The 15836-nt window shown below is 32.7% G+C and overlaps 1 protein-coding gene and 1 long non-coding RNA gene across 7 annotated transcripts in view; both read left to right on the top strand.

The window, feature by feature from the left end:
- Klc (kinesin light chain) overlaps positions 1 to 15836 on the top strand; it is a 105297-nt gene that overhangs the window by 82285 nt on the left and 7176 nt on the right. For all 6 annotated transcript variants that reach the window (XM_072532847.1, XM_072532848.1, XM_072532844.1 and 3 more), the window contains one exon: positions 756 to 884. In XM_072532847.1, coding sequence (XP_072388948.1) covers positions 756 to 884 — 129 coding nt within the window. The remainder of the gene's footprint in view (positions 1 to 755; positions 885 to 15836) is intronic.
- Positions 1736 to 13975, top strand: LOC140441883 (uncharacterized). Its single transcript, XR_011951044.1, has 2 exons — positions 1736 to 1868; positions 1910 to 13975. It is a non-coding gene; the product is annotated as an uncharacterized lncRNA (long non-coding RNA).

Genomic DNA, 15836 nt, shown 5'->3' with positions numbered 1-15836 from the left:
TTTGGTTGTGATTAACAAAAATTTGAATGTAAATGATTACAAAATTAGTAGAAATCCCAAGATCTTGGCGAAACTAAAATTCAAATATTTGTCTACTGCGCTTTTTACAGTAAATAAAGCAGACAGATTGATGAATTTATCGACAAGGGGAATCTACAATTTTCATTCCACGACCTGTTGTCCACCACGTCAAATGGCAGAGCCACTGCCATCCACTTATACGTATTTCAACTGTTTTGTTCTGTAAATTATTACATTCGGAAAGTTATGTAGTCTGTTCAGTTGCATCTTTACGGCCGTAATTGAATTATTTTGCGAATAAGGCAACGCACGTACCCATATAGCAAAGCTTACTACAAGGTTCTTACAAAAAATCATTCTACTCCGTTTATATTCCCGCTTTCCAGACTTATCACCAATATAACATATAATATATATACATATTATGTATGTAAGAATAACCTGGAATGTATACTTCAGAAAAGTATGAGTCGTTTAATTTCAAGCGTGTCTCCAAGAGTTATAGAATTTATAAGCAATTACTGTGGAACTGAGTAATTACTAAATAACTTTATTATGGATATTCGAATAATATACTTCATTTGTTATCGAGACGTACGTAGTAGTTTGAACAAGGGTGTTAACAATGTTTTACTATTAGTGAGTTTTATTACGTAGTGACTTTATATGTTTAGTGGCATTATTTTTCTTAAAGTTGCTATAGCATTATCCACACATATACTTCTTTGTTGTAGGCTTTGGATATTGTAAAACATTCTAGAAACCTTCTAACCGACGACAGAAGAAAACCCGGCAGCGCTAAAGACAAGAACTCCCGTCGAGGATCTCGAGAATCCTTAGATATGACGTATGACGGAGACGAGGTGAGTTCCAATAAGTGTGTGTAATAAGCCCAAATATGTTCTTCAGTTAGAATTAAGTTTAAATTATTCTATTGTAATAGATACTGTTCATTTTCATTATTAGTAGTAGTTTAGACAAATATTTGTTTTTGTAACGCGTCTCTATTTTGCAATTCTTTTCGATATGACATGTACCACTGTCATTTTTAAAGAATTTGACGCTGATAGTTTAAATTTTTAATTATTTATTGAATACAATTTGGTGACATATTTTCTCTTGAAGTCCCAGTGTTGCAAGTTTAAAAAAATATTACTGAATATATAGTTCCTTGTGCAGTAACAGACGAAACGAAAAATGAGTAGTTATTCTTACTACGCAACTTTTCAAACAGTAGCCATTCCAATTAAAATAGCTAAACAAAAGTTTGCCCTAGGCCTACAAGATCTGTTGTGCACTGTAAATTGTAACAATTAAACTGCCCTCAGGAACTTAGGAGCCAATGTGTACATTACAACAATACAACTCCAACTAACGTTGGGAGCCAATTGTTTAAGGTTTCAGTTAAAGCTCAGTCTCTCAGGTGTAAGTTCGTCTTATCTTAAAGGCAAATCTGAAAAATAAGCTTCACTGGGACAAATAAAATAGGATATTAACTAATCATATTTATTGTACATTAAAAAAAACTAAAATGAAATTTTAGTTTTTTTGAAAAGCAAATCATGCCTAAAGCTTTACAAAACATTTGAAATTGATGCTTATGACTTCATGTAGTTGATAGGATAACGTGTTGATGGCTTCGGATGTTGGTTGGATGGGCTGTAGCTGCATGATTGGATTGTAAGTTATCGGAGATGCCGGGGATCGAAGCCTTCTAGTTTCAGATAGCTTCTATGCTGCTGCAGTTTTTATCCCATGTGTGGTAAACCAAAAAGCTCAGTAAGTTCCATCCAACATGGGGAACAAGAAAATTTTATTAAGGCCAAAAAACTAAAATGGGAAACCTTGTGTTAGCGACTGCATAAAATTTCAAACATATATGCCAGAGGATTAAAGAATATATAAAAAAACAGATCGCAAGGATTAAATAAATATAATAATTATTAAACAAATTAGTTAAATTACATTAAAGGTTCTGGCGGCATATAGCCATAATACATTGAAAAAGACATGTGGCTTGGATGTTATACATAAAAATGAAGTCAAAAATAATACTCATAAGGAAGATATAGAAAATTATTAACTACAGAGATAAGGATATCAAAATGTGTTCACCCCAGAAGAGATTTAACGATCTAAATGAATCTACGGGCACTGAAACATGAGATATACAAAGCCTTTAAACAATTGGATCCCAATTGTTGGGACCCCACCAATATGTTGGGCGCCAATATGTAACAATTATAATATATAAAAATCTAATAAAAATGAGAGGCTATCAAAAATTTTATTTATAACTTCAAAAGCGACATTTTAACTATTGTGTTAAAAAAAGGTGGCTAAGATTATTGCTAAAAGAATGCCTTTATTATTAAATTGGCAAGTAAGTAGTAAATGAGTACAAATTTGCGCATTATATTTTTTTAGGTTAGTCGTCCAAGTGGTCTTTTTTCGATTATCTCAGGAGTCTCTCACTAGCAAAATAGCAGGAAACTCTTAAATTGGTCCGCTAATTGTTGGGGGCTTGTATTTGACACATACCTTGATATTGACTTAGACCTTTTATTTTAAATTGAATATACTTTATTGAAACTAAATGTAAATTATAGTTCCTGTAGTCTTCACAGTAATTGGAATATAAGGAAAGATAATTCACTCACTGATAATCTCCACAATCCTTACTGAGAATTTCTAAGAACCTTACTTTGGTCTAATATTTTCATGTAAAAATATGTTCAATTTCGTTAGTTTTCACATTTCAAAACTAGGATAGTAAATGAAGAGAAAAAGATTTTTCATTGGAAATTAGTTCTTCCAATATTTTTAGTCAGTCTAGTTTTTCTTTTTCGTAGAAGAGAACACACTTTGTAAGGGAAAATATGTCATAAAATTATACGTAAGTTTTTAACTTAATTTCTCCAAATGCTTAATACAGCTTTAAATATTAATTTAAAAAAAAGTAGATACATTTTAACCTGATTAGTTTTAATATCGGGTTTTAATTTATCTATTAGTCAAATAGCTTATTTTCACTAACTACTTAATAACACTTTACCATATATAACATACGTATAGGTGTACAAGGTGTTTCTAAATTCGTGATATTGTGGCATAATAGCAACTAACCTTTTCTAAAGCTAAAGCTTTTGCTTTCAAATGATTAAAATTATTACCCTTTACATCTTTAGGTAGGTATTAGGTATCCAAAAGTAGTAGATTGTTAAAGTGTTTACTAGAATTAAAGCTTCTCGAGGATAGAAAATAAAAAATCTGAGTTAACGCCATGTAGGAGTATCTGCTTTCAAAAGAAGCATCTTGTAAACTAAAGAAAAATTAAAATTTTTCAATAAAACTTTTATCAAAATAGTCCATCAATTTTCGGTCATGACATTCGAAATTTGTTCGATGAACTGCATGTTAGTGCAATTTTAAGGCACCTGCCTCTCATCAGGCATCCGTAGGTAAAGTTAGCTCCGTAAATATATCGTTCATCGATAGTCGATCGAAATTGCAAATTATGCTAAGTATTGAACAACTGCCGAACGGAGAAATATATATGCAAATACAACACTTGTAATATTAACCAGACGAATAATTTCTGTTGGGTATGCAGAAGAATTATTATTGAGGAAGGATTCATTCACTTTATTCGTAGCTGCAATGATCATAGTCACTTTAAAATGTGTTGACTCGATTTTTATCACTCGGTTTCAACCAATTCTGTACAGCCTCTTCCTTCTTTCATTACCTTTTCTATAATATAACTAAGATCTGGGATTCTTGTTTAATTTCCTTGCCACATTCAAGATTTTCATCCGCAATCAGTTTCTCTTGAAATTTATTCAATTGGATGCCAATATCTCTTTGAAGATTTATCGCTTCTTAAGCGTTATCATTGTTTATTAGACTTTCAATTGCCCCTTACCCCGTGATTTGCATATTAGATGTGAGCATATTATTTTATATCAGAAGGAAGGTCTTTTTTGTTAAGCGTCAACTTTGTGAAGTGACACTTAATACTACTTGACACTCTCCTCACAACAACTAGATGAATCTACAAACTATTACTCATCATTTCATCATGTTTCTTCTTCCATTATAATACCTAGGATATAGCCATTTATATTGTGTACGTGTGAGATTCCTAATTTTATATATGATGCCAGTTGGTCACTGATTACTAAGGGTTGTCGTCGTTATCTACAAATTCAAATCTTCTTCCTAGTACAGGCGAGACTCAATAATCTCTGGCGTCGTAAGACATTTGTACTATACCTTATTTTTTCCATTAAACTCTAAAGTCATGTGGCTTTAACGAACGCCAACAGTCTCCTTATTGATAGTTTTAGAATCCCTTCTACTTAAATCCTCAGTTAACCAGTGAAGTCCTGCCTCATATCACTTGGCACATTGCAATGGAATAGGAGGTGTATGGTGGTCTCTTCTTCCATTTCGCATTTTCTACACCATGTTTCATTCCCCTTACCTAGTTTGTATAGGTGTTTTCTGAAACGACTATGTCGAGCCACCATTTCGGTGAACGTTTTGATCTCTCGTTTACTAAGGTTCATCAAATTGCCCGAGAGTTCTTTATCAAGATTCTTGGTTACTTTCTTAGTCGGGATTTGCCCTTGAGTGGCTTTCCATTTCTTTTGATGATTCCTTATCAGCCACTTTTTAAACTCGATTTTTGTAGCATGTTTAGTGATGCCACAGAATGGTTCTGAGCCTACAAAGGTTTCACTCGACCCTTGTTTTGTCAACAAATCTGCTCGTTCATTCCCATTTCTCATGCATCCCTTCATGGCTCGGCACCCATATTAAAGACGCTTTATGATCTTTTGCAACGTTTTTGAGAAGATCTTTGCAGTTTCTCACCAGTTTTGATATATGATATATGAAAATTACTAAGTTCTCGGGAAGAACCGCGTTGAGAATTTAAAACTCGACGTTTCGGCACCCATTTGGGAGACATTATCAAGAGGGATATGGTTCCGTTCGAGTTCGGGGTCTCAATCTGCCTACTCCCCTCACTCGTGACGTGCCAGTATCTTGTTCTGTATAAATACAAGAACCGTCAAACGTCGAGTTTTAAATTCTAAGCGCGGTTGTTTCCGAGAACTTAGTAATTTTCATTTACTTGACCGCGGAAATGTATATATATATATATATATATATATATATATATATATATATATATATATATATATATATATATATATATATATATATATATATATATATAAATTCTAACAGTTTAATGCAAATTGAAAATGAGAATGAAAATTTCATGATCGATTATTTGAGGAAGTTTTCATAATAAAAATTTTGGTATATGAATTGATATATGGTTTAATTGTAATCAATTACAATAAAGGTGAAAATAATTTTAGTTGAAATAAAATAGTGCAATAAAACTATAATTTTATATTTTATCAATCAGAATATGTCACTGTTACCCATGTCATTTTTTGCCGAATGGAAAGAAAGCTTGCTAGAGTTCAAATTGGATTTATATTAATTAATGTATACAAAATAATACTGCCATTTCATCAAAAAAATTCAAATTTCCTTCAATGAAAGGAGACCGATTAGATGTGACTCAATAACACCATATAACACATTTATTTTCTGAGAAAATTCTGTCCGAGAGATACTTAAGTGAAAATCCTTACTAGAACAATAAACTATTTTCTTCGTATTCTGCTTGGCATTAAGAAAAAATAATTTTTTATCCGTAAATATAATATTTGAAGAAAAATTTGGATTCTTAATAAGACGTTGTTGTTGGTCTCTTGTGTTACTATACCGAGCACGGTGGACGATATCTTTAACTTGATCCGAAATGCTCTTGACGTTAAGTCTAATTTTTCTTTATTCGTTTAATCGTGGCACAAATCACAATATCCCGTTAGAGACGTTATCATACTCAGATCATAGAAACTCAGATCATAATTTTTACTCGAGAATGTACTTTGTTAATTGAGGGATAAAACTCTGTAGAAGAAGGTTTCCGGATTCGCTCATATTTCTAAAGACACCATAGTATAGATTTCCTGGTACCATATATATATATATATATATATATATATATATATATATATATATATATATATATATATATACATCCACAAAATATCACAAAATTGAGTAATGTCAATAATTTTTCTCAGCAACAGAGACCACTTTCACGTACTCAAAAAAGTTCTAGTAATTTTGAGGATCCTGACATTTTAACTTCTCATACAGCACCCAATTGATCTGCACAACCTGGAATCAGTTCTAGGGTTTGCATTCTCAGATGATATCCATGTTATAATTATCTTAGTACCAGTGTTGACACTGGTCAACAAACAAACAAAGTTATATATAGTATATTTGAAGAATAAGCTGGAGTAAATTCTCAGAATACTAATCTTCGCACTTCGAAATACATAGGCGTGCACATCTTCTAACTAAAACGTAATCTTAAAAGAAAAGTTTGCGTTAAATTTATTTGGATATTTAGAACAAAGTAATTAATCCAATCCAATACTGGTTTAAAATAAAAAGATATACATAAGAAGAATAAAAATTCTATTATTTGTGAAACATAGTTAATATAAAATAATAAAATACAATAAATTATACTGAAACGTAAAATACATACACAAAAACAGTAAGTTTTTATATTTTCCTATTAATAAATAATAATATTCTTAATACTAATAATATTGGAAATAAGAATGGAAATTATATTAGCAATAAAAAATAAATAATGAAGTTGTCGGCAATTAGTTCAAATGTAAAATAAACTTCTGAGCTACAGTTTAAAGTTAAGCTTCCTGATATTCTGTTTCAGACGAAGTGTTATCCGATCCGGGATGAATTATTATAGGTTCTATACTGCTATCTATTATATGATCAAGCTCCCACATATTTTTCTCAATATCCATAACGTGAATAATACATTTTTGTCCATGTTCAGTCGTTACTTCGGATATTGATTTATGAAAAAGAATAGTAACATCTGACAATTTAAAAGTTGTATTATTTCGAGCAACGTTACTTTTAACTTCGGCCCATACTAATTCAATCGGATTTAGCTCGCAATGATACGGTGGTAGGCGAAGTATTTCAATTCCTCGTTTTTTGGCTATTTCCTCAATGACATATTTTTTATAATTTTCTTTATTAATTTTAGCAAGCTCTAATAATTCTGCTTTGGTCATTGTATCGTCAAAGATTAAATTATTAGAAGTTAACCACATTGCAATTTCATCTTTCCTCCATTGAGTAGTTGGTAAACGTTCAACTAATCTAGAGTGGTAACTTGCATTGTACATCACAATAGCTGAATTTTTAGGTATGAATTCAATCATCTGTTCGAAATATTCTTCAAACACGTCTCCGTTCATCTCTTCGTGATAATCACAGGTCTTTTTTGATTCAAACAAAAGTAAACCCTCCTTAAGAAATCCATTCATACTACCTATATGGGTAACAATTAATCGTCGACCTTTACCTGTTGGTTCCTTGAAACCAGGTGAATATCCTTCCAGAAATGCTTGTCGGCATGTTTTTATAGTTTTGTCTTTCCAAACTCTCCCTACAGTATGCCCTTTATTAACCCACGTTTCATCTAAATAATAATTGTTTTTATTTTTTGTCCTCATTTTTTTTATTTTTCTGAGTTAGTCTCGTCTCCAACACACAATTTCTTCGGAATCGATACGCATTGACTGTCTGCCCACTATTTCATACTTAAAGTTTAACTCATGCAAAACTTTCCAAAGTTTGTCTCTACTTATTGTGGGTAAATCGTAATCGTCGGTAATGGCTTGTAAAACTTTATCTAAAGTTGGTATTTGTTTGTTAAAAAAAAATGAGTGGACCATTCTACGAATTGCATTTTTGAAAAATTCATCCACATGCACTTTCGACAATTTTGGTCTTCCTGGTCTCGGTTTGGGTGGCGTTATACCAGCTGATTTTTCCTCTTTTAAAATGTTATATACAGTTGATTTTGAATATCCCATTAGTTTAGAGGAAATTTCAACTATACTATCAACAGTATTGGAAGGATTGTGTTGCTTAAAATAATTGTAGACGTTAAGGATAATACTCTTTTCGTTAAGTGATAAATGATTCAACTTTAATTTTTTAGCTGGTGTATAATCACACGTTAATTCCGTATTCTATAAACTCATTCTTGCAAAAAACAACTGTGTCAGATCTCTTCACTCGCTTATAATCGACTAAACAAAAATTTTCTGATGTTAATGAATGACTATTTAAAGACCATTAACCATTTTATTAATCATTGGTATTCTAAACAAAATCGAAATTTATACTATTTAAGATAGCGTTCACATTTATCAGAAACCATCTTTCGCTAATCGACTTTTTCTACCTAAACTATCAAAAGACCATTAACTAAATACCTATGTATTTTAAGAGTTTCTTTATTTCTTGTTCTTTAATGGGTCATTATCATAACGACAAAAATAACCATAAATAACGTTACTAAAATAAACAGATTTATATAAATATAATATGCTTTGAAAATGGTTTAAATATCTAACAAACCGAAACAAATAATGTAATACCCTTAAAGTACGTCTATGACCAGCTGAAAAAACCCTAGCCTACACAGTTCTAACAATAGCAGGTATTTAAATTTTACGATAGTCCATGTGACATGGAAAAATTTCTATCTAAATAGTCAAACCCAACGTAAAATAAGCTAAAATATTGACGTTGTACGAAAAGCACACGTACTAAAATATGCTTAACAATTTAGTTTTTTTTCTGAGAATTTACTCCAGCTTATTCTTCAAATATACTATAGGTGGTTTCTAGCAGTACTATTTTGCATGCTATATTAAGATAAATTCATTGAAAGAGTTCTTGAACGCTTTACACCATATAAATGTAATTTCTATACACACGTGTAATCGTATCTCCGATTAAAATGGCCATTTATAGCTTCAGATTTTTCTTTTAAATAAATTTCGCCAATTGAACAGGTAAACGGTATAAGTAAGTTGTTTGTGGTCTTTATCATATTCTTCAGAATTAGTTGTTCTAGTATCTTGTGGTCAACAATATTGATCGTAATATAGTAATATCTTTGAAGAATTCTAAGTGCAACGATTTTTATTTCCATGCAAGTTTTTTGTGTGTTATTTCTGGGTCGGTAATTACGTATTTATATATCTTAGCTCTACACACCATAACCACGTTTTCGTAATGAATTGATCAGAAATCCTTACAGAAACTGCATCTCACTAGAGGGTGCAAAATCTGGACTCTATAAATGGCTCCTATTTAACTCTTGGCAAAACAATTATGTTCCAGTGAACAAACCTCTCTCAGTTGGCAAAAATTCTTGATCGGTGAATAAATAAAAGTCATATAACTCATTAACTTAAACCACACATGAGCTCTTAATGGTTATTTTTATACATAATATTTATAGATGATACAAAAGATTGGAAATTACGTGATTTGATTTATAGCCAAAGGGTTATTATTTTAAATAATACTGAACTGTTGATATATTTAAATGTTTATTTAATTTTTAAAGAATCTGTGATATTTTTTCTCCTTGGTTTATTTTAACAAAGCGGAATATAATAAACATCTTGTCTAATATATGAAGCAATTGCATAGTTCTGTTTATTGTTTAATTTTTTATCAGTTTACTATCAAACATTCCTAATATTCTGTTACCTTTGATTATGCAGCGCTGATCAAGTAAACTATGAAATTTTTATACATAGATTTTTAAGAACAATAAACCGTTATCACGGAGTATCGAAGACCCAACATAATTTCTGAAGCATAACGAAATCTTTGTCGAAAGTTCCTAAATAAAAAAGTATTTCGGATAAATTCTATACCTTTTCAGCCCAAGTTAGAGCCATCGTGTCATGCCCCATTGTTCTTCTTTAAGTGCTTTGTCCTCCAAGAACATTGTCCACCAGTCACATGGTCTTTACTTTGCCCGCAGCGGATCTAAATAGTGACATGGTGTTGACTCCATATCACTGGCGGAGGTTCTTACGCCAGGTTGTTCTTTGTCGTCCAAAACCATGTTGCTCTTCTATTTTTCCCTGAATAATTACATGTAGTAATTCATATTTAGGATTTCTCATCACCTGGGCAAAGTGCTCCAATTTCTCCTTTTTGTGGTATTCACAGAACCCTTCTTTCTTTGTTTAGATGCACATAAACGATATCCTCAACAGATTGTTCCATTGAGAGTCCACGCTTCCATTCTATCTAGCAGAATTCTTAAGACATAACAACGTAATAATTACATTCTTTTGATTTCCTCAGGTCCCAGGTCCAAGTCCCACTTTTCATTCACTCAATAGACCAAAGATTTGTATGATTAGGTCTCATGTAGCCTGAAATCAGTTAGATCGTTAGCTATATTTTTGTTTTAGCTGATGAGTATACATTTGGTGTTCTTTGTATTAACTTTCAAACCAATTTTTATACTATGGCTTATTACCGCTTATAGGAGTATCTGTAAATCATCTTATCATAAATTTTTTAATTGGTAATTGATTGGTAAACAGATAGTTTCTGCTAAAATGGTATCAACAACATATCTTTGAGTCGTTGGTGACTACGCTGTTGGCATTTATAGCTTCTTCGAAAATTTTTACTGCATATAAATTAAATAAAAGCGAAGAGAGGACAAGTCCTTGTCGAACTTGTTGTTACACTTGACTTTTTGGGAATTGCTACAAAAGTGGATTACAGCCATTATCTGGGGATTGTGGCAGTCTGATATATTACATTATATTCGATTCTTCGGACGTTTGACCTTTAATTCTAATGTGAGCTATCTAATTCCAGTACAAACGGGTTGATATCCGAATGTCCCGTCCATCCAGACCTATGCCATTCAAAGTATCCAACTTCTCGTGTTCAATAGTGTGAAATGCTTTCTCCTAGTCGACAAAGCAGGCATATACATCAATCATTACATCTCGAGATCTCTGTAACAGTTTCTTCTCTTTTCTCATCTTAGCCATTTCCTTTTGTATTTCTTTGTACCTATAGGTTGTCCTTTTTTTTATAAGGTCTGTGAAGCTTCATTAATTAACGTCGTCGGTTATCCAGCAGTTCTTTCTGGTCTTATCTTTTTTTTTTAACTTATTTTCACTATCATCTACAATGGATGTTTGGATCCTCCAGCCTTTGGGTGTTATTTTACTGTTGACCTGTAGAAAATTTACGTATCAGGTGATTCAAGCAAACGAATAATTTTTTGAGATGGCACATGTCCTGGAACTGAAAATAGTATTTTTTTCATTTGGTCCTGAATACTGGTGCAGCTGTGGATCTTATTTACATTTACAACCTTTTGTTTAAATGTTTAAAGAATTAAGCAAACTTAGGCGATAAAAAATTGTTCTAATAAACATAACATGTTAAACTTTATTTGTTTGTAACTAGAAGCTCATTTCAAATGCAAATCTTCACTAATCTGTATACATCAGGTAAAGTGACCAAACTGAAATTACTCAAAGTAATATCCTCTACTATATTTTATACTATATATTAGGATTATATACCTAACAAGTAAGAAAATCATGGGTCAGTGTTAGATAATCAAAAAAGGAACACATTTATATGTTAAATAAAATTAGTGCTAAAGCAGATACATCTTATTGATATCTAACATTTAAGCAATGTGCATAAATAATTTAAAACATAGAAAACAAACCTACTAATATCGTGTCTTGCTTCCCCTTGCTCTAATAACGTCTTGCAGACTACGGTGCAGACTCTCAATTTTTCTCCGGATTACATGTTCTGGTATGTTATTACACTCTCTCACTAACAGATCCTTAAGCTCCTGTGCGTTGTTAGGAGGAGGTGTATGGGTTTGAATACGTTTTTTCAAATCGTCCCAGAGATGTTCGATGGAATTTAGCTCCAGAGACCTGGATGGCCAGGGTAACCTTGTAATTCCAACCTCATCCAAGTATTGCATACTGATCCTTGCAACGTGCGGTCGCACGTTGTCCTGCATAAAAACGGCGTCTTCTCCAAGCCCTGCCATGGTGGGCATAACATGTTCTTCCAGAATCTCCGTAATGTACCTTCGTGCAGTTAAGGACCCATTTTCGATGAAGGGTAATTCTGTGCGGAAGTCGGAAGATACACCTCCCCAAGCCGAGCCTCCACCAAATGGTATTCTTGGAGCAATGCAAGCTTGTAAAAATCGTTCCCCTGTTCTACTCCAAACTCTTACACGTCCATCGGATCCAGGTAGGCAGAAACGGAATTCACCTGAGAATAACACTTTGCTCCAATCGTTAATTCCCCAATGGGCGTCTTGTCGAGCAAAAGCTAGTCGCGCAACTGATGCGCCCGGCGCAGTGGCGGTCCTGTAGCCATTACCCGAGAAGATAGTTCAGAAGAGCGAAGTCTTCTCCTAACTGTTGCAACGCTAACATTGCGATTTCGTACTTCCTGTAGACGATTTCGATGCATAACCGCAGTTAAGGTCCGGTTTCATAAAACCTGAAACACAAGGAAACGGTTATCTCGTGCCGTGGTCGTTCTTCTTCGTCCAGAGCCAGGTCGTCTGGTTATCAAAGCCGTCTCCTGAAAGCGTTGAAGCACTCGTTGAATCGTAAAAAGGCTTACGCCAACAGTTCTTGCAACTTGCCGTTGAGTGTGACCATCTTCCACAAGCGCAACATTTCGTGCCGTGTCAACAACAGTCAAAGACATTTTTGACAAAAAATAAACAATAATAAACACTAATAATGGCACTAATAAACACTAATAGTGGCAATAATAAACGTTTGTTCGTTGCTTTTGAACAGAAAGTCGAAGTACAAATGAGACATTTAAAACAAGCGGCAGTTACAGGTACCGTTAATTTTGGGAAGTGTGCACTTTTCCGCGAAATTGGCACTATTGGAATTCTTTGTTACAAAGGAAACCGCTAAGTCGACAACAATTCTCAGAAACATGCATTCGTTTGTATTTGTGTTATCATTATTTACGATAAAGCTCGTTAAAAATGAAATATCGGTGATTTTCAAGGTAACCCGGATTTTATGACCGCGAGTGTACATAACTCATAATTAAAAAAAAATTTATTGGTTTCTAATACAGCCGTGCGGTAATGGTTTATGCCTTGACAGTAACCGTTAACCTCCATTTTAAGATTTGGATTTGTAGTGAGCAAACAAATAGACTTAAGTTACAATAGTAGATTAGGCAGATGTTTTCCCTTTGTTAAATTAGGTAAACATGACAAAAAATGGCTTTAAAAACCAGTATTTTTAGTTTTTGTTGTATGATGACACAAAACAATATATAAATATTATATCTTATTTCGAATTTAAGTAGACTTGAACGATTACGTTAGCAAATGGGATGCAATATTTTGTGTAGTGTCAGTTGTAGTTTGTAGTTTTTGGTCTAGTTATTTTAACAAAATAATCTAACAGAATATAGATGATCTCGCATCGTTGAACTTCTGCAATTTTCTGGTTCTTGATGTTATTTTGAAGATGTTTTTAGTGTGAAGACCTTTATGACCAGTGGTACACAAACCAAAGTATTATTCATACGAATAATGAAAATGAATAGTTCTTTTTTCCTTTTTTGTATTTTTGTATTTGAAAAATATTTCACTTTCTAAATAGTGCATTTTGTCTATTTATTCATATTTTTTATTGATATTTTATAATTTAAAAGTTTTATTCCATGTGGCTAGGTACACTATAAAATGTAAGGTGAGAATGTATTTAGCACAATAATAATATTAAATCAAATTTATTCTTCACTCTATGCTTTATGTCTCAGCTTATTGTAGCACTTCTCTGTAGTTGCCTGATTTCCACCTATTCGGTTTGTTGTTATTTAAAATTAAGAAAAAATATTGGAATTGTAATTTTGTGGCTTCTAAAAAAATAAATACAGGTGAAACATTCATTGTTCGTACATTATTTTTCCACCTCGTGATCCACACTAGACACACAGACAAATAATACATAAAAAAGAAAATTATTTTTAATATTCGTGACTCTTGTACGGGCGCCAGTCACATAGTCATTAAATAGTTCTTCTAAAATAGCATCAAGAAACAGGTTTTTATAATTAAAAGAGTCACAATTTTTATCTATAAAAGTTTAATTTCGAAATATTTTAAATGAACCATTTTTGAGCATCAATAATATTTTTAGTAATAGAGCTTGTTATACATAATATACTAAAATAATTTGTTTTCCCGTTAGACCAATCAAGTTAATAAAAAATGGGAATCTTTCGTCCTAACTATATAGACGGGTTTGACAGTTGAAATATGTAGTATGACATAATACAAAAAGACATTTTTTCTAATGGAAATATGTTGAAATAAACAATCAAAACGTCAAACTCATTATTTTGCTCATAACTTAAAAACATGTCTGTTTAGAGATTTGACGTCAACAGACAACTTTTTTAGAAAAAAAAAGATACACAAAATGAGATATGCTAAATTAAAATCGGTTGATACACAAAAAAGTTATTGCAAAATGAACAACAAAATTGTTGTTTTTGAATATTATTAATACCTTTTTTATTATTTGTTAAAATTTGTTTCAATGTACCTGAACTTCGCTACATTCTTTTTATTTTACTTTTTTCGGCATACAAATAATGTTAACATTTCTCTTGGTCTCGTTCGTGTTGAGTACATTAAATTTAATAGTTCTACTAGTACATTAATTCCTTGATTATCGATGAACTTTATTCACATCATATCAGGACCATCGGCTTTACCGCTTTTTAAACACTTTCTTTATAACTTTCTATAATCTTAGAGCAATTCTTCAATATATTTATGCCACCTTTGTAACTTTATATATATATATATATATATATATATATATATATATATATATATATATATATATATATATATATATAATCTATAATGAGGGTTTAGTAAAGTCCCACAGCGCTTAGGCCATAATTGACCCATTGTGCATCCTCCCATATAGCTGTCGTCCTTAGCTCATTGTTCCTGCCATTTCTAAGAAGGTGGGCAAGTCATCAGGGGGCATCTCCCTTATGTGGGCCAGGGCTCGCAGTACGCGTACTCTCGTATTAAGGATAACTCCGGGAACTCACATAGTACATGCTATACAATTTCATCTTCTCGTTCACACTTCCTGCACAGAGGTGTGCCTACTAGCCCCAGTGTGTGGGGGTGTTTGTGATTGTTTAGTTGACAATGACCAGTTAAAAAACCAAACTCTCAAGCGTAGGTTTTTCCTGGTCATTCCCAAGTACTTCTTTGATGTTGACTTTTCAAGTTTACTTAGTCTTACTTCCTCACTCTTCTCATCTTTTCACGATTTGCGTGTGGGAGTGAAATTAGACAATTTCCGCGATTGTTGTAGTTGACAAACCAAAAACATTCCCAGGTCCTAAGAGTCTTGGGTCTGTCGCCTTCCCATCTTATTGGTCAGCAATGCAGTTGAATTTATTCCTATTGTATCCTTTAACCCACCTCAGGATGATATTACCATTCGAAGCTTGAGTTAGTGACTCGTGACATTCCATTACTAACCCTGATGTAACATGTGGTCTGTTCAAGGTTAGTAGCGCTTGCCTGCTGTCTGTGCAGATTATTATAGTTTTCCCGGCTATACCTTTTTCAATTATCTCTTTTGTGGCTATGGAGATACCAGTCAGCTCTGTCTGAACTATGCTGGCGAATTTGGCCATACACTCCACTTTATTCTTAATAATAATGATGTGGAGTATATCTCGCATCCTGAGCCTTCTTCCATTTTGGAGCCATC

This window comes from Diabrotica undecimpunctata, chromosome 5 (assembly GCF_040954645.1).
Source record: "Diabrotica undecimpunctata isolate CICGRU chromosome 5, icDiaUnde3, whole genome shotgun sequence".
NCBI lineage: Eukaryota > Metazoa > Arthropoda > Insecta > Coleoptera > Chrysomelidae > Diabrotica > Diabrotica undecimpunctata.
Note: the sequence above shows the minus strand (reverse complement) of the source record. Positions and strands in the feature narration are given on the sequence as shown.